Source organism: Amblyomma maculatum, chromosome 3 (genome assembly GCF_055883805.1).
Source record: "Amblyomma maculatum isolate TAMU_Amacu chromosome 3, ASM5588380v1, whole genome shotgun sequence".
Classification (NCBI taxonomy): Eukaryota; Metazoa; Arthropoda; class Arachnida; order Ixodida; family Ixodidae; genus Amblyomma; species Amblyomma maculatum.
Genome location: NC_139346.1, coordinates 114,687,144 through 114,708,866, shown reverse-complemented (window position 1 = coordinate 114,708,866; position 21,723 = coordinate 114,687,144). Strand labels below are relative to the sequence as shown.

At 48.4% G+C, this 21,723-nt stretch overlaps 1 protein-coding gene across 2 annotated transcripts in view; it reads right to left on the bottom strand.

Moving 5' to 3' along the window:
- Positions 1 to 21,723, bottom strand: part of LOC146195752 (beta-1,3-glucosyltransferase) — a 35,854-nt gene that overhangs the window by 7,625 nt on the left and 6,506 nt on the right. For both annotated transcript variants that reach the window (XM_084597902.1, XM_084597903.1), the window contains 6 exons: positions 14,619 to 14,698; positions 14,027 to 14,138; positions 12,527 to 12,654; positions 11,046 to 11,106; positions 9,711 to 9,830; positions 7,683 to 7,752 (listed from right to left, as the gene is read on the bottom strand). In XM_084597902.1, coding sequence (XP_084454028.1) covers positions 7,683 to 7,752; positions 9,711 to 9,830; positions 11,046 to 11,106; positions 12,527 to 12,654; positions 14,027 to 14,138; positions 14,619 to 14,698 — 571 coding nt within the window. The remainder of the gene's footprint in view (positions 1 to 7,682; positions 7,753 to 9,710; positions 9,831 to 11,045; positions 11,107 to 12,526; positions 12,655 to 14,026; positions 14,139 to 14,618; positions 14,699 to 21,723) is intronic.

Below are 21,723 nucleotides of genomic sequence, written 5' to 3'. Positions count from 1 at the left end.
GCGAGCTCAAGTGGACCGGAATGGGAGAATTTAACTCCGGCGACCATTATGTCTTTTATTGTGGGCACGAATCCAAGAGAAGGAATGGGGTCGCTCTCATAGTAAACAGAAGAATGGGCAAAGCAGTGCTAGGGCACAACCCCAAAAACGACCGAATGATTTCACTTTGGATCCAAGGTCACCCTTTCAACATAACAGTTATCCAAGTCTATGCACCGACCACTACTGCTGAAGAAGCTGACGTTGAGAGATTTTATGCGGACCTACAATGCCTTTTAGACCGCACCCCATCATTAGACGTCGTTTTTCTCATAGGAGACTGGAATGCTAAGGTCGGGAGTGAAGAAATATCTGGAATTATAGGCAAGTTCGGTCTTGGCGAGCCAAATGAAGCTGGGCAGAGGCTAGTAGAGTTTTGTCAAGAAAACAATCTGACCATAGCGAATACTCATTTTCAACAACACAAGAGACGCCTGTACAGATGGACTTCACCGGACGGTCTGTACAGGAATCAGATCGATTATATTCTTTGCCGGCAGAGATGGAGAAGCGCTATACAAGCAGTAAAAACAAGGCCCGGGGCCGATTGTGGCACCGATCATCAGCTTCTTGTTGCCAAAATTAAGCTTCGATTGAGGAAAACGCAGAAAACTAGAAGGACTTTCAGGTATGATCTGGATCAAATTCCAATAGAATATGCTGTGGAAGTGAGGAATCGATTTCAAGAATTAGATCTAGAAGACAGAGAGCCCGAAGAGATGTGGACTGATGTTCGTGATATAATACAAGAAGTTGCTACTAAGGTAGTTCCAAAGCAAAAGAAATGCAAGAAAGCAAACTGGTTATCTGAAAGGCTTTGCAAATAGCTGAGGAAAGGAGGATGGCAAAAGTTATGGGGGAAAGAGAAAGATACAAGGTTCTCAATGCGGATTTTCAGAAAATAGCAAGGAGAGATAAGAATGCCTTCCTAAACATACAGTGCCAAGCAGTTGAGGACAACAGCCAATTAAGGAACACAAGAGCCCTGTATAAGACAATCAAAGATATCAAAGGAAGCTTCTGTGCTAAGCTGGGCGTGATAAAGGACAAACGAGGCAAGGACCTCACTGAAGCCTCAGAGATAAAGAGGTGGCAGGAATACACAGAAGAACTGTACAAGAAGGACCCGAATGTGCAAACCCAACATAAGACGGTTGTGATTACTGATCTCGAGCCGGGCATCCTGAAGAGTGAAGTTGAATGGGCCTTAGCCAGCCTTGCTAAGAACAAAGCTAGCGGAATTGATGGCATTCCAGCTGAGTTGCTTCAAAACCTCAACCATGACGCTGTTAACATTCTGCATACATTATGTCAGAAGATTTGGACAACCCTGCAGTGGCCACAGGATTGGAGGAGGTCAGTTTACATCCCCATTCCAAAGAAAGGCAGTGCCAAAGATTGTTCCAACTACCGCACGATCGCGCTTATTTCGCATGCTAGCAAGGTGATGTTGAAAATCCTCCAAGGTAGGCTGCAGCAGTATGTGGATCGGGAGCTTCCGGACGTGCAAGCTGGGTTTCGCAAGGGCAGAGGAACTAGAGACCAGATTGCTAACCTTTGATGGGTCATGGAAAAAGCAAGAGAGTTCCAGAAACCCATCTACTTCTGCTTTATTGATTATGCGAAAGCGTTTGACTGCGTAGATCACAGCAGATTGTGGCAAGCTCTCCAAGAGATGGGAGTTCCAATTCACATCATCTGTCTCCTCAGGAACCTGTATGAAGGGCAAGAGGCCACAGTCAGAACTGGGCATGGTCTTACTGATTGGTTTCCGATCGAGAAAGGAGTGAGGCAAGGCTGCATACTGTCGCCCTGCCTATTTAACCTATATGCAGATGCATCATGAGGAAGGCCGGTCTGGACGAGTCTTCAGCTGGAGTGAAGATTGCTGGAAAACGTATCAACAACCTTAGATATGCGGATGATACCACTTTAATGGCAGAAAGTGAAGTGGAACTCAAGATTTATTTATAGGAAGAGAAAAGCGCGGTAACTGTCTCACTTGTTTTTCTGTGGACACCGCAACCGCGCCGTAAGGGAAGGGAGGAAGATGGGAGTGAAAGTGAAAAGAAAGGAAGAGGAGCCGTAGTGGAGGGCTACGGAGTAATTTCGACCACCTGGGGATCTTTAACGTGCGCTGACATCGCACAGCACACGACGCCTCAACTCAAGAGACTTCTGATGCGCGTACAAGAAGAGAGGAGTTTGGGCTTAAACTGAACATTAAAAACACAAAGATCATGGCGTCTTGCCCTATCAAGTCCTGGAGCATCAATGGACAAGAAGTGGAAGCTGTGACAGATTTTCTCTTCTTGGGCTCCAAGATTATACCTCGGAAGGAGACTGCAGCCATGAAATTAGGAGACGCCTGCTTCTGGGAAAGAGAGCAATGGTTAGCCTTGACCGCCTAGTAAAGAGCAGAGACATTAGTCAGCCAACCAAGATCCGTATAAGGGAGAAAACCTGGGCCAGGGGGCGCTGCGCCGCTCTGTGCGTCAGCGCCCTCCATGGAGATCCCGTCAAAACCTACGCGCAGTGCGGCCGCGTCGTCTGCTCCCCGCCGCATAGAAAAGCATGCTGTCGTCTGCTCCGCGCTGCTCTCCAGCACGTGTTTGCGCGCGCTCGCTCGGTTGTTTCTCTCCTCCTCCGGCCGCAGTCTGGCCGCCGTCGCGCTCCAACAAAGGGGGCAGGAAAAAAAAAACTGGAACGAAAAAGTGACGGCGCGCTTTTTCGCAAAACTCGTGAAAGTTTTTCTCTCTTCTCTCTTTCGTGTTGAAACGATGGTTGTCGGTTTTTTTTAGGTATCTCGTACCGCTCGTATCTCGCACCTCTGTTTGTAACTGGCGGTGCCGCAGCAGCCATCGCAGAACCAAGTCGGCCTCAAGAAACAAATACATGTCATTAATGCCATCACTCGGCGCTTATAAAGGGAAAACGCATACGTTAATCGTCCTATCCTTATACGAGATCCTGCTTCGGGAGCTCAAAACTGCGCATTCGCTAGAGGAGATAAATGAACTAGGGATTGAACAGCGTAGCTGTGGAATTAAGAAGACAAAGGTTTACTTGGAGAGATGTCCCCGCCTGCATGAAAATTCGTCAGGCATTTCCTCGCTCTTCGTCTCACGGAGAGAGGAAACCGCCGAAAGAATGGCATGCCTCGGCTTCTCGTCAGTGATCCAGGTCGTTAAGAAACCTCTCATCGCTAAAGGTAGATAAGTCATTGATTTCGGATGGCAGCGCCACAGCAGCGAACTCCCCCTGACCGCTGTCAGCAGGAATCAAAGGGTAAGGTGGCATGCTTTGTGCCTTTGTAGGGAACGCGTCCTAAACGCGCCGAAAGCAGGCACCACGGCGCCGGCAGCATCGCCTAAAACGTTTGTCCCCAAAGAGTTGAATAGGCCCCTTTCAAGTGAGCAGTCACAAAGGGAAAGGAAGCTCCCCAACCAGCGCCCGGAGCACTCGTCGCTGTGTACACGCGTATCAATTCTCAACGAGAAGGCTGGACCCTTCATTCTCTGAACAACATGGAAGAGACATCAAGAGGTGCCGCCTCAAGTGCTTCAAAATACCTGTCGCTTGCCTCTGCCTTCGAGAACCGAATTCGCGTTCATGTTTATTTTGACTGAGCCTGCCAACAAGCGCTCTCTGAAAACAATGTCCGCGGCGATCAATTAATCATAATTTCTCACTTTCGAAAGCACCGATAAAAAGCGTGCCTCCAGCCAGCCTCTATGTCAGCCGGGCACAGAAAAAAAGCAAAAATAAGAAACACCACTGGCAAAGAGCGCCGGCTTTGCGCGCACAGACGCACGACCATCCCCCCTCGTCCTCACTCTCCTTCTCCCGCTCCGCGTGCACGTGCGGCTGCCTGTAGCACGCGCTCCCGAGCGAGCAGGCTGCGCAGACTCCGCAGACAGCCACGCGCAGCGCGGGCGCGGATGCGCGTAGGTTTTGTAGTTCCTCTCCGCTCCGCTGGAAACCGAGCGCTGGCGTCGCGGAGCAAACTCCAGCTTTGGTTCCCTATAACTCGTGCCATGGTCTTTCCAGTTGTGATGTATGGATGCGAGAGTTGGACTGTGAAAAAGCCTGACCGCCGAAGAATTGACGCGTTTGAATTGTGGTGCTGGCGAAGACTCTTGAGAGTTCCTTGGACTGCCAGAAGATCAAATCAGTCGATATTGTCGACCATAAACCCTGACTGCTCATTGGAGGGTCAAATTCTAAAGTTAAAGCTCAGCTACTTTGGTCATCTGATGAGAAGAGAGGAGTCGCTGGCGAAAGATTTGATGTTGGGAAAGGTTGAGGGTCGCCGGAGAAGGGGTAGGCAGCGAACGCGATGGTTAGATGGCATCCTCGAGTCACTGCAGATGAAGTTATGTGATGTTAGGAAGATAGTGAGAGACCGGAAAGCGTGGCGTGACATGGTCCATAGGGTCACGAAGAGTCGGACACGACTGAACGACTGAACTGAACTGATGAGCTCTATTAACCACTATCACTATGAATCGTTTTTCCTTCTTTATTCTGTCCGTAATTCGATGGACATGTTGTTGTTGTTGTAGTGGTTATTTATTGTATGTACAAAAGGAAAGAAAAGATGTTTGCCAGCCCCGGTATCTGCTATCTTATATCTGAAGCACCTGAACTGGGGCGGCGGAAATAAAGGGATAGCGAGGAGAAGGTAGAGGAAATCAAAGAGGTGAGTGATAGGGAGAAAGAAAAGGGTAGGTAAAAATAAAGGAAATATATACACTATGGTACAGTATACAGTAGTTTGCTTGAGACCCACCCGCAAATGTCTTGTCACTGAGCGCTCGGCACATCGGGCGGGCCTCCGCAATAGCTCTGCGTCCGGCAACTGTTCACAACGCACGCACTGGCCAACTGTACAAAACACTGACGGCTGTCGTGGGCGATCGGCCGTTGTTGTGGGAAATAGCACACGTGGAGCGTTCAGTCCAAGCGCGCACTATCTGGCGAGGTGAAATAAGCGGGTCATCAAGCCCGCCTGTTCGATGTACTCACACAAGCTCACGTGAGCTCGCTCGCGGACGCGCGCACAGCCCGGCGGCCACAGGAGCACAGCTACGCTGTCCGGGATTAACCCCTGCGCTCTGTAAGCCGCCAACAACTCACGTCGTGGTTCGGCTAGCGCGGTGTAGCGCAGTAGAAGATGTTCGAGAGTTTCTACCGCGCCACAGCCGTCACACACGATAGTGGCAAGTCCGTGGCGCATCCGTCGTTCCCCAGGCCACACACATCCAATGCGTGCACGGAGGATCATTGCGCGTTGCAGCCGAGTCAGCGAGCGGCCGCTGACACTGTGAATGCGCTCACCTCTTGCGATGCGTGGGTCGGGGTGCTGCGTCCGGAGGTGATCGTCGATTACCGCACGCACATCCTCCAAAGCGAGTTGCTCGTCGCTAGGAGGGAGTTCATGTGCTGCGGTCGCGAGCTCGTCGGCACGTTCGTTGCCCTCTATGCCGCAGTGCCCGGGGATCCACTGTGCCCGTATAGCGCAGCCACGCTCCGCCCCTGGGTCCGTATTCGAAGTTTGCGTCGTTATCAAAGTGTCGCTATCTCACGTGACTTCGATTCATTTGATTGGCGGAAACGCCGGAACCGGGCCTTGCCACTACGGAACCGGAAGAGGTGGCAACATCATGTTCCGGCGTTTCCACCAATCAGATGACTCGAGGTCGAAGAGATAGTGACACTTTCGATGACGACGCAAACTTGGGACCCTGACTTGGGACTTGGGTCCGGTGGTCACTTTCTACCGACGCACCATGAGCCTAGAAAGGCTTTCGCCTTAAAAAAAAGAACCTGCGAGAGACGCTGAGCGCGCTGGCCTGTTGGAAGAAGAAGGGTTATGGTGTGGTGTTGTATGTACTCGGACCCATTTCAAGATCGTCGCTGGTACCATCTATCCAACCAATGGCAACAAAGCGTTAGTATAGCCAACGCCAATGGGAAGCAGATGCACCGTCCTACACTGGAGGCGCAAATGCTTTGGAGTTGGTCGGCCATAGCAAAACACAGGCAAAACAGGCCAGAAGCGGAGGCTGCAGCGAAGATACGGCAGCGAGAGGACGAATTCTGCCAAGCATGAAGCATTCACGAATGTAAGCAAATGCGTGCGGGTGGAGGCCATGGTCTCGAAGAAACGACAGCGGCTAGTCATCACTGCAAAGGACGCTGCGGTAAGCTCATGGGGAGCATCTCAATCAAATGCAAAAACGCATTTACTGCAGGAGGTTAAGGCGCACCGGCGAACGGAAAATATACCAAAAGATTTGACGCAAGTTAGACACTTCGATGCGGCAAAACAGGACAAGCACCTGAAGCAAAAAATTAAAGAGCACTGCAGAGTCTGCATTGGAGCAATGCGAAAGCACAGATGCTGCTGTTGGTTGTTTCTGGTTGCTTCTAGTTGCTTTATTCACTTCTTGTTTACCCATTTTAGTTCGGTACTTTCTAATAGCGCGCCAATCCCTTCCTATGCCCTTTTTCGGCTCTATTTCCCGTTGCGTGACGTTACATTCTCTACGTCACATTATTCACTTCTTGTTTAACCATTTTAGTCTTTGGTACTTTTAAATTAGGCACCAATCCCTTCCTGTGCCATTTTTCGCCTCTATTTCCGGTTGCGTGACAGTACATTCTTGACGCCATATTAATTGACTGATTTAATTAACTATTTTAGTATTTGATACATCCAAATGTGGCGCCAAGTCATTGGCTAATAAGACCATTTTCGCCTTTATGTTTACATGTTTGCCTCTAATTGATTACCTAATTAGCTTATTGACCTAATTATTTTTCGGACACAACATTACGTCACATTCTATCGATTGACGCCAGTCATTACCACTCCTCAATTACTCAACTGCTTAGGACAGCTTTTACATTTTTGCCTGCAATTTAATTACCTAATTAACCCATTGGTTTAATTATTCTTTCGCACACAACATTACATCATGCTCTATCGATTGACACCACTCATTAAACTCTACCACTTCTCACTCACTCACAATTAACTGCTGCGGACACGATTTTGCTGACGCGGCCTGCGGACGCGGTTCGCGGACAGAAATCTGTGACCATAGCGAAGTAATGCTTTCGCATTAAAAACTCCATTCGGAAAAGCTTTGGAGTAAAAAGCATTCATGCGAAATGGATTCTGCTTACGCCTACTGCACGCATGGATCCGTCCAATTATTCAAGCATGATATGCATTTTTAGCGCCTCCCTGGCGTGCCTTCGGTGCATGCATCGCCGTGTTCTCCATGTTCTCCGTGGAGAGCACGGCGGCGTGCCGAAAGAGAAACACGAAGGCGAACATTGTTTCGTGGGTCACCCTCTGGTGCCTCTAGCTCACTTTTCGGTGGGCACTCATACGCGTATAGTCAAAGGGAAAAAGTGCCGAAGCAGAGATAAGCCGCGCTTCATCGCGGTACGCCTTTCTTCCAATTCATGCACTGCTTGCAACTAATCTCGACAGTGAGATTGAGTGTGATTTTTTTTTTCTCGAGAAAACGATCCACCACGGCTTTCGCTTTAAAGTATAATCTGTCACTGAATTGCGACGCATTCCCGTTACCTTTTTTTGCACAAGTTTGCGATCGCACCCAACGTACCGCGGTCCTTGTGGAACTGGCTGCATGTCTTGACCGCGACCGTCAGAGCATCCTTGGGCACGCGCTCGGCCTGAAAGAGTATAGCACAAGTTAAAACGGTGTCATGTGATTCGGAAATGAGGATATTTGACATTGCCTATAAATGCATGTCCTCGCGCATTTCCAGGCACGGCCAAGCAGATAAATCGCATCAGATTTGACAAGTAAAAAATCGGCGTAACTACAAAAGAGCATCAGCGGTAACGGGTCGGGACCTTCGACGACGCGAGAGTAGCATTTCTCCTTTTGTCTTTGTCACCGAAGAGTTAAGTAAAATGCGCGGGGAAAAGTAGGGCGAAGCGGTACTCCCTGGACATACTTTCTACAGGGCTCTCGACAGCACCGCGGTTCAGTCGTGTAAACATGCCATACGGAACGCGACCAGTATCCCGCATCTTGTATAAGGGTGAATTTCTTGCATTCAACAACACTTTTCCAGAATTGTGACAACTTTTGGCTGGCGCACTTACCAGTGTGCTGCACCGGTGACTGTCACGTCAAAACGATTGGAGTGCCATGAAATGAGCTCTAACACTTGCAGCACTAAAAGTGATCAAGTGACTGAAAAAACCGTACACTTCATGTACGGAAATTTAGGAGCCCTAACAGTCAGCCCCGCAGCGGTGGTTCTGGCGCTTGACAGCAGGACGCGAGTTCAAATCCCGGCCGCGGCAGCCACTTTTCGATGGAGGCGAAAAGCAAGGCGCCCGTGTATTATGATGTGAGTGCACGTTTAAGAATCTAAGATAGTTAAAATTTCCAAAGCCCTCTACTACGGCGTCCCTCATATCCTGAGTCGATTTGGAACGTTAATTATAAACCAAACCGGAATTTCTAATTTTTCTACCATAGCATAAAACAGCTTTTAAGCAGACGGAATTTCGATGGAGACGACTTGCAAATGTGTGTTCGGTTTAACGCGCCGAGTGATCGGCTTCGGCGATAGCTACAAGGTGCCGTGCTCTCTTCCCATGCAATATTTCTGGGTTCGAATCCACTCCGCTTTTGTAAAAAATTAGTTCCCGTTTTCGGCGACTTTGAGGAGACGTAGAGCCAAAAATGATTTTCAGTCATCCGGCCACCGAAACGGGAACATCCGGGCATCGAACGAGACGCGTTATCCACGCTTGTACAGTATACCAACATGTGATCCAGAAAGTACCTGTCCGCGGACCCAAAATTTAGCCCTCTGGACTCCTGAAATTTGACATCGTCTAACCTAACCTGGGTATGCATATGGCCAATTCAAGGTCATCTCCAAATTTATATGGGCCACGTAGAAATTTGGCCCTCTGGAGTCCTAAAATTTGTCCTCACTCGATTTTGACCAAATAGGTGCTCCAACTAATTTGATTACGGCCAATTCAGTGGTGACTTCCAAATTTAAGTGGGCCATGCAGCCCGAAACATGGCCCTCTGGAGCCCTGAAATTGGACCTCGTCCAAATTTGATCAAACACTGGTGTTCCACCTTGTTGAGTATGACCAATTCAGTGCTGACTTCCAAATTCGGTAAGCCATCCTCAAAATTCGGCGCTCCGGAGCCCCGATATTTGATCTCACCCGATTTTGACCAAAATTGGCATCCAACCTAATTTTATTATGGCCAATTCAGTGGTGACTCCCGAATTTAAGTGAGCCGTACACCCCGAACTTTGGCCCTCGGAGCCCCGAAATTTAACCTCACCCTATTTTGACCAAATTGGCGTCCAACCAAATTTCATTATGGCGAACTCAGTGCAGGCTTCCAAATTTAGGTGGGCCGCACACCAGCAAATTTCGAAGCCTTTTACTATATATGCCGTCCTTCAAGCCAAAAGGCAGGTTTGGGGGTCGATTCCATATTTTATACAGGCACCAACGTTCGGCAATCGATGCTGTGGAATGGTTGCTAAACATAGTCGTGCAGCCATCTATCCACAGAAGTGTACATCGGTTCGTGATCGACGATGGCTCTCCGATTGTCGGTCTCGCTAATATACGAACTCACACATGAGGGCGCTTGCAGTGGTGTCCAGGTGGCGCACCCTTCCCGCTGTTCTCCGAGACAGAAGGACTCGATGTGCTCGAGCAGCAGGCCTCCGCAGTGCGCCTTCAGAAATTTGGCGACCTACGCACAAATGCGCACAGCGAAACGGTGATGTCTTCTGTTGACAGGCAAACTCGATCAGTAACTACTAGCGAGGACACACACACACACACACACACACACACACACACACACACACACACACACACACACACACACACACACACACACACACACACACACACACACACACACACACACACACACACACACACACACACACACACACACACACACACACACACACACACACACACACACACACACACACACACACACACACATTACTAGAATATATATATATATATATATATATATATATATATATATATATATATATATATATATATATATATATATATATATATATATATATATATATATATATATATATATATATATAATGGAGTTTTTGTAACCATACCTGCTGCATCATCAAATGTGTGCTACTTCGCGGTTGCACATGGAAAGTACAGATGCAAAGACATTCTTTCTGGTTCTCTGGTAACTATTCTGATCTATCGCTTTTGGAATTGTGATGTATGTAGACCTGTTTTAGCACTTGTTCAATATCTTTGCTTCACCCTTTGTAACCGACCTAGATAAGCAAGCAGAAGCCTTATTTCTGAATTTACTGCTTCGGATTATCTAGTCTTATGTAAAGCAGAATGCAACTTTGTTTTCGGTATTTTGGAAAGTTTCTTTTTTATTATATTTCTATATCTGCTGACCGAATTGTGGGTTTTGTGCATTGTTGCAAAGCTTACACAAGGAGCCGAGGCCTTGTCAGGCATTTAGCTTTTAGCCTTCCTCGTAAACACCGTCAAGGAACAAATAAACAAAAATATGTATTACTAGAAAAAAAGAGCGGCATGAAAACGCAAAAGGACATGCGCCTTTTGATATCTGCCGATTTCAGGCTCAGGTAGTGTGGTACGGTGGTGGTTACGTGCAAACGGAATACATTCGGCCTTACAGTGGGTTTGGTCGCAATTGCTCCGCCTACCCGGCACTCAATAAGACGACAAAACTTCTTCCAGTGTCCAAGAATTCAATTCAATCTTTTAGCAGCTCTCAGCAACCCTCGTCACTGGCGCATAACGATGTATAGTTCTGCATGATCAGTGGGTCAGGTTAAAGCTATACTTCACATTAATAGTAATGATTTATGAAAATAAATTGTTTTGCTTCAGTTCTTCAGATCTGAAATGAAAACCAAAATTTTTTTCTTCTCACCTCGTACTGTCGATCGATGGTGAAGTCGTCCGGCGAATCGACGTCCAATGCTTGAGCCACCCTGCAAGTTTAAAAGTTGACGAAAATTTTTGTTTGTTGGCGTCATAAATGATTACGAGGATTCTGTCTGCAACAGTAACGCCGTCTGTCTGTATAATGCGTTTCTTGAATTTTCAGCTTCGAACAACAAAATGAGGGCAGTGCAGTTTTCACATCGAAACTTCCTCACCCGTGGCAGCAACGCCTGTGCTCCCGCACTTTCCTAACTACTGGCGTCACCCGTCCCGAACAAAATATAGGGAAATATACAAAATATATTTTTGTAGCGAACGCGACCCTCGGCATTTCGCGGAGCCGGGCAGAGGCTACTACAGCGCATGCGCCGTTACCTTGGCAGCCAGCTGCGCCGTTCCGCAGGTGTTCCGCCGCGGAGGAGAAGGAGGAGGGAAGCGGCATCCCAGCGGATGCACGCGCCGGCGCGGAGAGGAGGAGAAAAGACGTTGCCTAGTCAAATGTTCCTAGCGGTGTGCAAGAGGGAATTCATGGTTTACTATTGCATCCTTCTCATCTTTGTCTGTATGCACGCGGTAACATTTCTTTACTCCCCGTCACTTTCGGGTTAACTGGTCGTCTGTATAATCTACCGCCAAATCTCCGAACCAACGATTTCCTTATTTGGCGGTGACCTGCGCATATGCGATTACACGAACTCTGAACGCGGCAACGGGTGTTTGGACCCCAACCAACCACTTGTGTCGCGATATTATAATATATCACAGCACGGCTAAGCGTGCGCGAGCAGTGAAAATTGAAGAATCTATATTCTCACCAAATTGCAAGTACCAACTTCCTCACGCGCGGGAACGGGTGACATACAGAACAGAAAATTGAGGTGCATATAGTTTGGCATTGATGCATATCTTATAGTGTCAAGCGAAACGCGAACAAGACAGCGAAAATGGAAACGGCAAAAGATTTCAGTTGAATAAGAACGGGTACTAGCGCATTTGACCCTCAGTTCGATGGCGCGAATATCGCTGCGTGGAAGTGCTGCCGAATCCAGCCCGTATTTCTTATACAGCAGCTAACGTTGCTCGTGATCTTGTGTCACGTGTCTAGCAAAGCGTGCGTGTTTCATATGACGCCGATAGCATAGACGATAGCTTCCCACGGACTAAATAAACAACTGCTCATAGATAGCTGCGTAAAATACTGTAAACGACCTATTTTTAGCAAGCGCAGTATTTCGCGAATCTGGGAAAAGTAACAATATCTGAATATGTCAGTACTGATTTTGCCCCACACACGTGCCGGGTGAACTGTTTGCGAAGTAGTTGCGAAGAATGTGAAAAATACCCTACACGTAAAATACACATAAAAATACGTCAACTACAGCTCATGGAGGGAACACAGGGCTTTCTGTGCTACTTGCAAAGCGCCGTCTGACCACAAAGCAGCCGGGAAATGCGCGGCGCGCTCACCTGTGCAACGCTCCTCTGCTGAGCGCCATGCCGGCCGACAAGTCCGGGTAGGCGAGGGACCGCGCGTCATCAAAGTGGTGTACGATGGTGGCCTCTTCGTCCCACAGCGCGTGGCCCAACCAGTGCGTCTGCGCGGAAGACGCAAGAACAGGAGAACGAGGGCGGGATCTACGTCAAATGGCGGACTTCTGAACAGCTCGAGGTGTAGTACAGTTTTCACGGGAAACGAAGGCTTAAAAACAGTTTCTTCCTATGTTTTACTAAACCGCATGCTTGAGTATCCGACAACCCTTTATGATACCACTCAGGCGTACAGACTTATTGGACCTGCCTGTAAGGGTACAGCAGCAGGCACAACAGGAGCGTATTTATTTTCAACAGCTCTTGGAAAGGGGGGGGGGGGGGGCACTACTGCCCCTCTTTCTTCTGCCCCGAAACTAACGTCGCGCTGGTTCTTCAGTTGACTTTTTCTTTTTTTTTTTTCGTTCGCGGAGGAGAGATAAGCAGAGAGATGAACAGGAAACAACATTTTATGATGCAGCTTGGTATATTTATTTATTTATAGATACTGCGATCCAGTACAGATCATTGCAGGGTGGGGAAAAAAGGAAATACAAACATAAACACTCATAACATTTGCACCCTACCGTATATGTTACCGTATGTTACCGTCATGATGAAGTCGGCATGGCCTAAACACACATTTGAATGCTGAGCTTCATATTTGAATTAATTTGCATAGTACTTCTTGTAGACTTCTGACAACCAATCGGGTATTGTTGCCCAGAAGTAAAAAGTGAAAACTTAAATGAACGTTGACACTTTCAGACGCCCTGTTAGGGTAGAGATGTTACCTCCACCAAAGATATTACGAGTGGAATTCACTCACCGATGGGTCACAGCACTCTGAAATCGATGGACACCGCTTAGCCGCACAACTCAACACTGAGCGTCGTCGTCGTCCACACACCTAAACACTTCTTTCTTCATTTGCTGAATGCCAGCGTGGTACACCCCATAACAATATTTTTCCACCTAAATATATATATACATCCGCAGGATTTAAGAATGCCAATATCTTTGTTTGAGGCGCAAAATACCAGAAGCAAATCTTTTGCAGGCAAGCACAAAATATCGCAGACAGCATCATGCAAGGGTTTGCCAGCTAAACAGCAGCGTAATCATAGAATAAATTTTACTTCGAAAGACGTTAGACCCCACCTCCAGTGTCTGTATAGCTATGGACGGTTGTAGTTGCGGAAATCCTCAAACTAAGAGCACTAAAGCCCAGATTGACAAGAAAGTAGAGCAGAAGCAGTAGCAGAAATGCCCCAATGATATAAAGAGAGAGCTAACATGTATCACGGCTCTTACTGTATTTTCACCTCAACTGCAGCCTAGTCGAGCTAGCCTCCTTTCATTTCGCACATGCGCTTCGGGATAGAACTTCAGAAAAGAAGAAACGATACCACATGGTCGGCTAAAACGCGACCTCTTTACCTGCGTAGAGTTGAGCCCCTGTAGAGTTTTGTGAAGAAGGGCTAGGTCCACACCAGTGGTGTCGTCGCAGAAGAAAAACCAGCCTCCATCGTACTTGTGACGCTTGTGCAGCCTGAAAAACACGCTCGTATATATGCACATCGCACGAATGCCACGGCGGTTTAACGGCCACACTTTACCAGAAATGGTTGACTATTCAAACTACCACCAAATGAAAGTTGAGATCAGGTTGTCAAGCGGTCAGGCCAGAGCCATATATAAAATATGACGAAGAGAAAGCATGCTCGTGTACGGACCAAGAGGCGCCGACGTATCTCTGTAGAAAATCATGCAAACAAATTTGCATAATTAATTTTGCAATGTTAAAGCTGTCGACTTGTATGTATACGTGCCCTCTTGCAGACCGCGACTGCTACGAGTATTTGGTAGTCGTGCGGAATCAGCCAAAATCTGAACCTGCAACTACGTCTAGTCATACTCAAATTACGCAATCCGATGGAATGTCGGCGATAGCAGTGGCATGTATTATACACGATTTCTTCAAGCAATAAGTACACAAAAGGTGATTTCTGAACCAGTGCATGTGCCTTACCTTTGAATGAGAGGAAACATTGTCCATGCGCCCACAACATCCGGCCATTGCTTGTGCAAAAGGTGAACAGTGGGAGTTGCCTGGAAAACAAAACACTTCCATCATCATCATCATCAGCCTGACTATACTCACTGCAGGGCGAAGGCCTCTCCCATATTTCTCCAATTAACCCGGTTCTGTGCTAGCTGCATCCACTTGACTCCTGCGAACCTCCATAACCTCATCCACCAACCTAACTTTATGCTGCCCCCTGCTACGATTTCCTTCCCTTGGAATCCAGTTTGTTACCCTAAGCGACCATCGGTTATCCTCTCTTCGCACTACATGTCCTGCCCATGCCCATTTCTTCTTGATTTCCACTAGAATGTCAGTAACTTGAGTTATTTCTCTGACCCACTTTGCACGCTTCCTATCTCTTAATGTATACCCCTACCATTTTTCGTTCCATAGCCCTCTGGGTTGTCCTCAACTTAAGTAGAACTCTCTTGGTTAGCCTCCACGTTTCAGCCCCATAGGTGAGTACAGGTAAGATGCAACTGTTGTATACTTTCCTCTTGAGCGATACCGGTAAGCTGCTAGTCATAATCTGCGAGTGCTTGCCAAATGCGCTCCATCCCAATCTTATTCTTCTTGTTATTTCCTTTTCATGGTCCGGATCTGCGGTTACTACCTGTCCTAAGTAGACATATTCGCCTAATATACTTCCAGTGCTTCGCTACTTAACGCTACCTAAACACTTCCATACTGAGCGCACAATTAGATAAAACCGTTCTACAATGACTATATAGTACCTAGTTCCTATAGCGAATGGATGTATAGGATGTTCTACCTTATATTGGGTATGTGAATAGAAGTTATTTTCCACATATGGCGCACCCTCCACAAATAAGTCACAACGTCGTGTGGACACGCGAGCTTGCGACCAGTCTTTTCGGAGCGCCAATACGTGCGTTGAACCCAAGTGGCAGATCACGCGAAATATCATTGCACGCCACACTGCCGCACTTTGGTTCGGTGTACGTGCAGCCTGGACAAATGTCCTGCGGGATGGAGATATCGCAAGTTAAATGTAACGTGAATGCAAAATAAAAGGATTTCACCTGAGTATGCCTGTCGCAGTTTGTGGCCAGTGAGAGGCTCTACTTTGTACTACTACCTTACTGAATGAGCTCCCTATACAGTGTTGTTGGTATAGAGTGATAACTGCAATAAAATCAATTAAGTTTTTGCTCACAGCCAGCTGCCGCCTGTATACGGCGCTGCTCATCGTCAATTTGCACGCAGGCCCCGGCCGGCCAAGCATATTTTTCACTTATTACGTAAACTAATTGGATTGGTAGTAAGACTGTTTCGTGAGAGACCGTTTACTCTATCGCAGGGCAAATTCAAAGCGCCGTCCGATGTGCCTTCCATGCGAAACAATTTAGGCTATAGTAGCTGCGTCGTTCGGCGCGCCAGGGCGGCGCCGGTTTGGTAAGCTCGCGGCATCCGCTGCTGTGAATGTTACGAACTTGTCGCCTATTAAATGGCGCAGGTGAGCCAGCACGTTTTTCGACGTTCAGCTCAACGACACGCTGCGTAAATTATGTTGCAACGGCAGTACGGGGCCGCGCTGTTGACCCGCGCCGTCGGACCTATGAATAAAAAGCATCGTCGGATGGTACTCTAGACACAACTGGTTTTATAAAAGTGATTTAGAGTAAAAAGCAAGTTGTTGAAGCGGATCAGCTCGATTGTACACTTTCCGTACCCAGGAGCCGGGTCACGAGGCCAACAATCGCAATTTGCGATAGCAGTGGTTAGCGGCGTAACCGTGGTGAGCGCTCTCCGTCAAGCCTCAAATGCTTCAATGCGACATGAATACAGCGAAATATCGTGTCGAGGAATTCATCATCATCATCAGCCTGACTATGCCCACTGCAGGGCGAATCCTCTCCCATATTCCTCCAATTAAATCGGTCCTGTGATAGCTGCATCCACTTGACTCCTGCGTACCTCCATAACCTCATCCACCCACCTAACTTTCTGCCGCCCCCTGCTACGCTTTCCTTCCTTTGGAATCCAGTTTTTTACCCTAAGCGACCATCGGTTATCCTCTCTTCGCACTACATGTCCTGCCCATGCCCATTTCTTCTTCTTGATGTCCACTAGAATGTCAGTAACATGAGTTACTTCTCTGACCCATTCTGCACGCTTCTTATCTCTTAACGTGGTGGTGGTGGTAGTGGTTATTTATTGTATATACAAAAGGAAAGAAAATATGTTTGCCAGCCCCGGTATCTGCTATCTGATATCTGAAGCACCTGAACTGGGGCGGCGGAAATAAAGCGATAGCGAGGAAAAGGTAGAGGAAATCAAAGAGGCGAGCGATAGGAAGAAAGAACAGGGTAGGTAAAAATAAAAGAAATATATACACTATGGTACAGTATATATACAGTAGTTTGCTTGAGGCCCACCCGCAAAGGTCTTAGGTCACTGAGCGCTCGGCACATCGGGCGGGCCTCCGCAATAGCTCTACGTCCAGGCAACTGTTCACAACGCACGCACTGGCACACTGTACAAAACACTGACGGCTGTCGTGGGCGATCGGCCGTTATTGTGCGAAATAGCACACGCGAAGCGTTCAGTCACAGCGCGCACTATCTGGCGAGGTGAAATAGGCGGGTTACCAAGCCCGCCTGTTCTATATACCCACACAGGCTCACGTGTGTTCGCTCGCGGACGCGCGCACTGCCCGGCCGCCACAGGAGCACATCTACGCTGTCTGGGATTACCCCCTGTGCTCTGTAAGCCGCCAGCAACTTACGTCGTGGTTCGGCTAGCGCGGCGCAATGCAGTAGAAAATGTTCGAGAGTTCCTACCAAGCCACAGCCGTCACACACGTCACTGGTGGCAAGTCCGTGGCGCATCCGTCGTTCCCCAGGCCACACACATCCAATGCGTGCACGGAGGATCATTGCGCGGTGCAGCCGAGTCAGCGAGCGGCCGCTGACACTGTGAATGCGCTCATCTCTTGCGATGCGTGGGTCTGGGTGCTGCGTCCGGAGGCGGTCGTCGATTACCGCACGCACGTCCTCTAAAGGCGAGTTGCTCGTCGCTAGGAGGGATCGTTCATGTGCTGCCTCTTAAAGTTGCCCATACCATTTTTCGTTCCATAACACTCTGCGTTGTCCTTAAGTAGTGCCCTCTTCGTTAACCTCCACGTTTCAGCCCCATAGCTGAGTACAGGTACGATGCAACTGTTGCATAATTTCCTCTTGGGCGATACCAGTAAGCTGCTATATTCATAATCTGCGAGTGCTTGCCCAATGCGCTCCATCCCAATCTTATTCTCCTTGTTATTTCCCTTTCATGGTCCGGATCTGCTGTTACTATACTTGTCCTAAGTAGACATATATTTGCCTAATATACTTCCAGTGCTCCGATACCTAACGTAAACTGCTGTTCCTTCCAGAGGCTGTTAAACATTACCTTAGACTTCTGCGTATTGATTTTCAAGCCTACCTTTCTACTTTTTCTGTCTAGGTCATCAATCATTATTTGTAGTTCATCCCCCGAGTTGCTTAGCAAGGCAATGTCATCAGCAAATCGCAGATTACTGAGGTATTCTCCATCTGCCCTTATCCCTATAACTGCTCCCATTCCAAGTCTCTGAATACTTCCTCTAAGCAAGCCGTGAATAGTACTGGGGAGATCGTGTCTCCTTGCCTAACACCTTTCGTTATAGGATATTTCTTACTTTCTTTATGCAGAAATGTCTTCCAGAACTTTCACGCACGCCTAGTCTACACCTTGATTTCGCAATGCTTGCATGACCGTCGAGGTTTCTACAGAGTAATCAATGAATGCTATGTATAAGGGCTGGTTATATTCTGATAATTTTTCTATCACCTGGTTGATGGTATGAATATGATCGATAGTTGAGTACCCTTTCCGAAAACCTGCTTGATATTTTGCTTGATTGCAGTCTAAGGTCGTCCTGATTCTATTAACGATTATCAAATGGACTTGACACTGGTGAGTAATGCAATGTATGAGTCTAATTAGCGTTTGTAGACTCTGCCAAATCGAAATACTGTATAGACAAAATTGAGACCGCTGCATGCTCTTCGCAGATCACCGGGCAGTTTTCGTCTCTGTCAAGCAAAATGAATAAAAACACGCGCCAAGGAACGCCACGCGACAGGAGCGATGGCGTACCAGCCAAACGCACACTTGTCGGATAAAGTGTGACAGATACTGCGCCTTTCCCCCAGAAGTCTCATCTTGTCTAGCATTCCTTCAATCAGCAATCCCACTCTTGAACACGCGCCAAGGAACGCCACGCGACAGGAGCGATGGCGTACCACCCAAACGCCCACTTGTCGGAGAAAGTGTGACAGATACTGCGCAGTTCCCCCAGAAGTCTTATCTTGCCTAGCATTCCTGCAATCTGCAATCCCGCTCTTGAACGAGCGCCAAGGAACGCCACGCGACAGGAGCGATGGCGTACCACCCAAACGCACACTTGTCGGATAAAATGTGACAGATACTGCGCCTTTCCCCAAGAAGTCTCATCTTGTCTAGCATTCCTGCAATCTGCGATCCCACACTTGAACGCGCGCCAAGGAATGCCACGCGACAGCGGCCGCAAGGCGGGACAAACTGTCCACGACAGTATGAGCCATTAAAGGCTCTCGCCGTAAAATTAGAGTGTCTCTGAAAGCGTACCCTTCCTATCCTATCCTATAATTTGCCTTCCATCGTTAGCCTCTTGTCTGCATTCGTTGTAGTGCTACGTAAAATTATAAATGGTTTACAGGAGTGGAAAGATGCCTTATCTATCACACTTTCGATGGCAAGTGTGTTTGGACGGTACACCATCGCTCCTGTCGCGTGGCGTTCCTTGGCGCACATTCAAGTGTGGCATATTGCAGATGGCAAGGACGCATCCCGCCTCGAGGCCAATTAGAACGCCGCAAAAGCGGGACACACTTTGTCCACGACAGCATGAGCCATTAAGGCTTTCGCCTTGAAAGATGTGTATAGATGGTTGGTTGGTTGCACAACTTTTATTTCCATCGAAAATGGGGCCGGGGTGGTGCAGTGGTAAGACGCCCGTCTACTGTGCCGGAGTTCCCGGGTTCGAACCCGACCGCGGCGGCTGCGTTTCGATGGAGGCGAAACGAAGTGGCGTCCGTGTGCTGTGCGATGTCAGCGCACGTTAAAGATCCCCAGGTGGTCGAAATTACTCCGTAGCCCTCCACTACGGCTCCTCTTTCTCTCTTTCCACTTTCACTCCCATCTTCCTCCCTTCCCTTACGGCGCGGTTGCGGTGTCCACAGAACACAAGTGAGACAGTTACCGCGCCTTTCCCTTCCTATAAATAAATCAGTTTTTTTTTTCTCTCTTCTGCCTACACGAGGCAGCGGAGGTGACTCAGCTATAGAGCCAGTAGCAGGCCCGTGCATTTTCTTTTCCTTCTTCCTACAGCCACAACCCGCCAGATGGACGGTGCGGTGCTGGATTGCAGGGTCCGCGCTTCGTAGCAGGATATCCCAGACTTCTCTACTTGTAATATTTTGTCCTATTGCTGAAGATTGTGGACACTCCCAAATTATCTGATAGAGGGTCCCTCTCGCCCCACGGTGTTTGCATAGATCATTGTCTCTAAGGTCTTAACGCGTGAAACGCCCAGACCGGGTTCATGAACGTATTAGTTTGTAGCTGCCTCTACGTGACAGCTTCTCTATTATTTAGACTAATATCTGGCGGGGGTACCAGTCTACGTCCCAATTTATAATGGTCGATGATTTCCCCGTAATTTTGTAGACGCTCGTCGTATGCCCAGTGTTCGACGGCTACCCGGAAGTAGAGAGCTCGGGCTAGCTCGTGAGCCGCCTCGTTACCAGGGATGGCAGCGTGGTGTCCAAATTAACTGAATTTTCCTATTCAGCGTTCTTTGGGCGAGGATTTTGGCTGCCTCCGGCGATATTCTCACGTGACGTCACTGCAACCTTACTGATTGATTTGATTCATTGATTTATAGGAAGGGAAAGGCACGGTAACTGTCTCACTTGTTTTCTGTGGACACCTCAACCGCGCCGTAAGGGAAGAGAGTGAAAGTGGAAAGAGAGAAAGAGGAGCCGTAGTGGAGGGCTACGTAGTAATTTCGACCACCTGGGGATCTTTAACGTGCGCTGACATCACACAGCACACGGACGCCTCTTCGTTTCGCCTCCATCGAAACGCAGCCGCCGAGGTCGGGTTAGAACCCGGGTACTCCGGCACAGTGGTCGGGTGTCTTACCACTGCACCACCCCGGCGGGCCGCAACTTTACTGGCAACCATGATTGATTGATTTATAAAGGGGAAGGCGCGGTAACTATCTCACTAATTGTTTTCTGTGGACACCTAAACCGCGCCGTAAGGGATGGGAGGAAGGTGGGAGTGAAAGTGGAAAGAGAGAAAGAGGAGCCTTAGTGGAGGGCTACGGCTCCTCTACGCAACATCTGAGAGGGGGGAAAGCAAGAGAGAGAGAGAGAGGGACTACTGCGAATCATGGCACGGCGTTGGTGAAATCCGAGCTCTGGCTTGACGGCGTTCGCCCCGCCGGGGTGGTGCAGTGGTAAGACGCCCGACTACTGTGCCGGAGTTCCCGGGTTCGAACCCGACCGCGGCGGCTGCGTTTCGATGGAGGCGAAACGAAGAGGCGTCGTGTGCTGTGCGATGTCAGCGCACGTTAAAGATCCCCAGGTGGTCGAAATTACTCCGTAGCCCTCCACTACGGCTCCTCTTTCTCTCTTTCCACTTTCATTCCCACCTTCCTCCCTTCCCCTACGGCGCGGTTCGGGTGTCCACAGAGCAAGTGTGACAGTTACTGCGCCTTTCCCTTCCTGTGAACCAATTTAATTTATTTATTGACGGCGTTCCAAACGGCGTCCCAAGTGTCTGAAAAATTTGGAGGACGCTTAAGCTTCGCCTTCAAGAGTGGAACGCGATAGCGTTATTGCACCTCGTCGAGAAAACTTACTAAACGCAAGGGTATTGGGGCATCCTCGCACCGGTACCCGCGCGGCCCGAAAGGGAGAAGCGGGTGAGCGAAGATAGTGATCTAAAGAAAGGA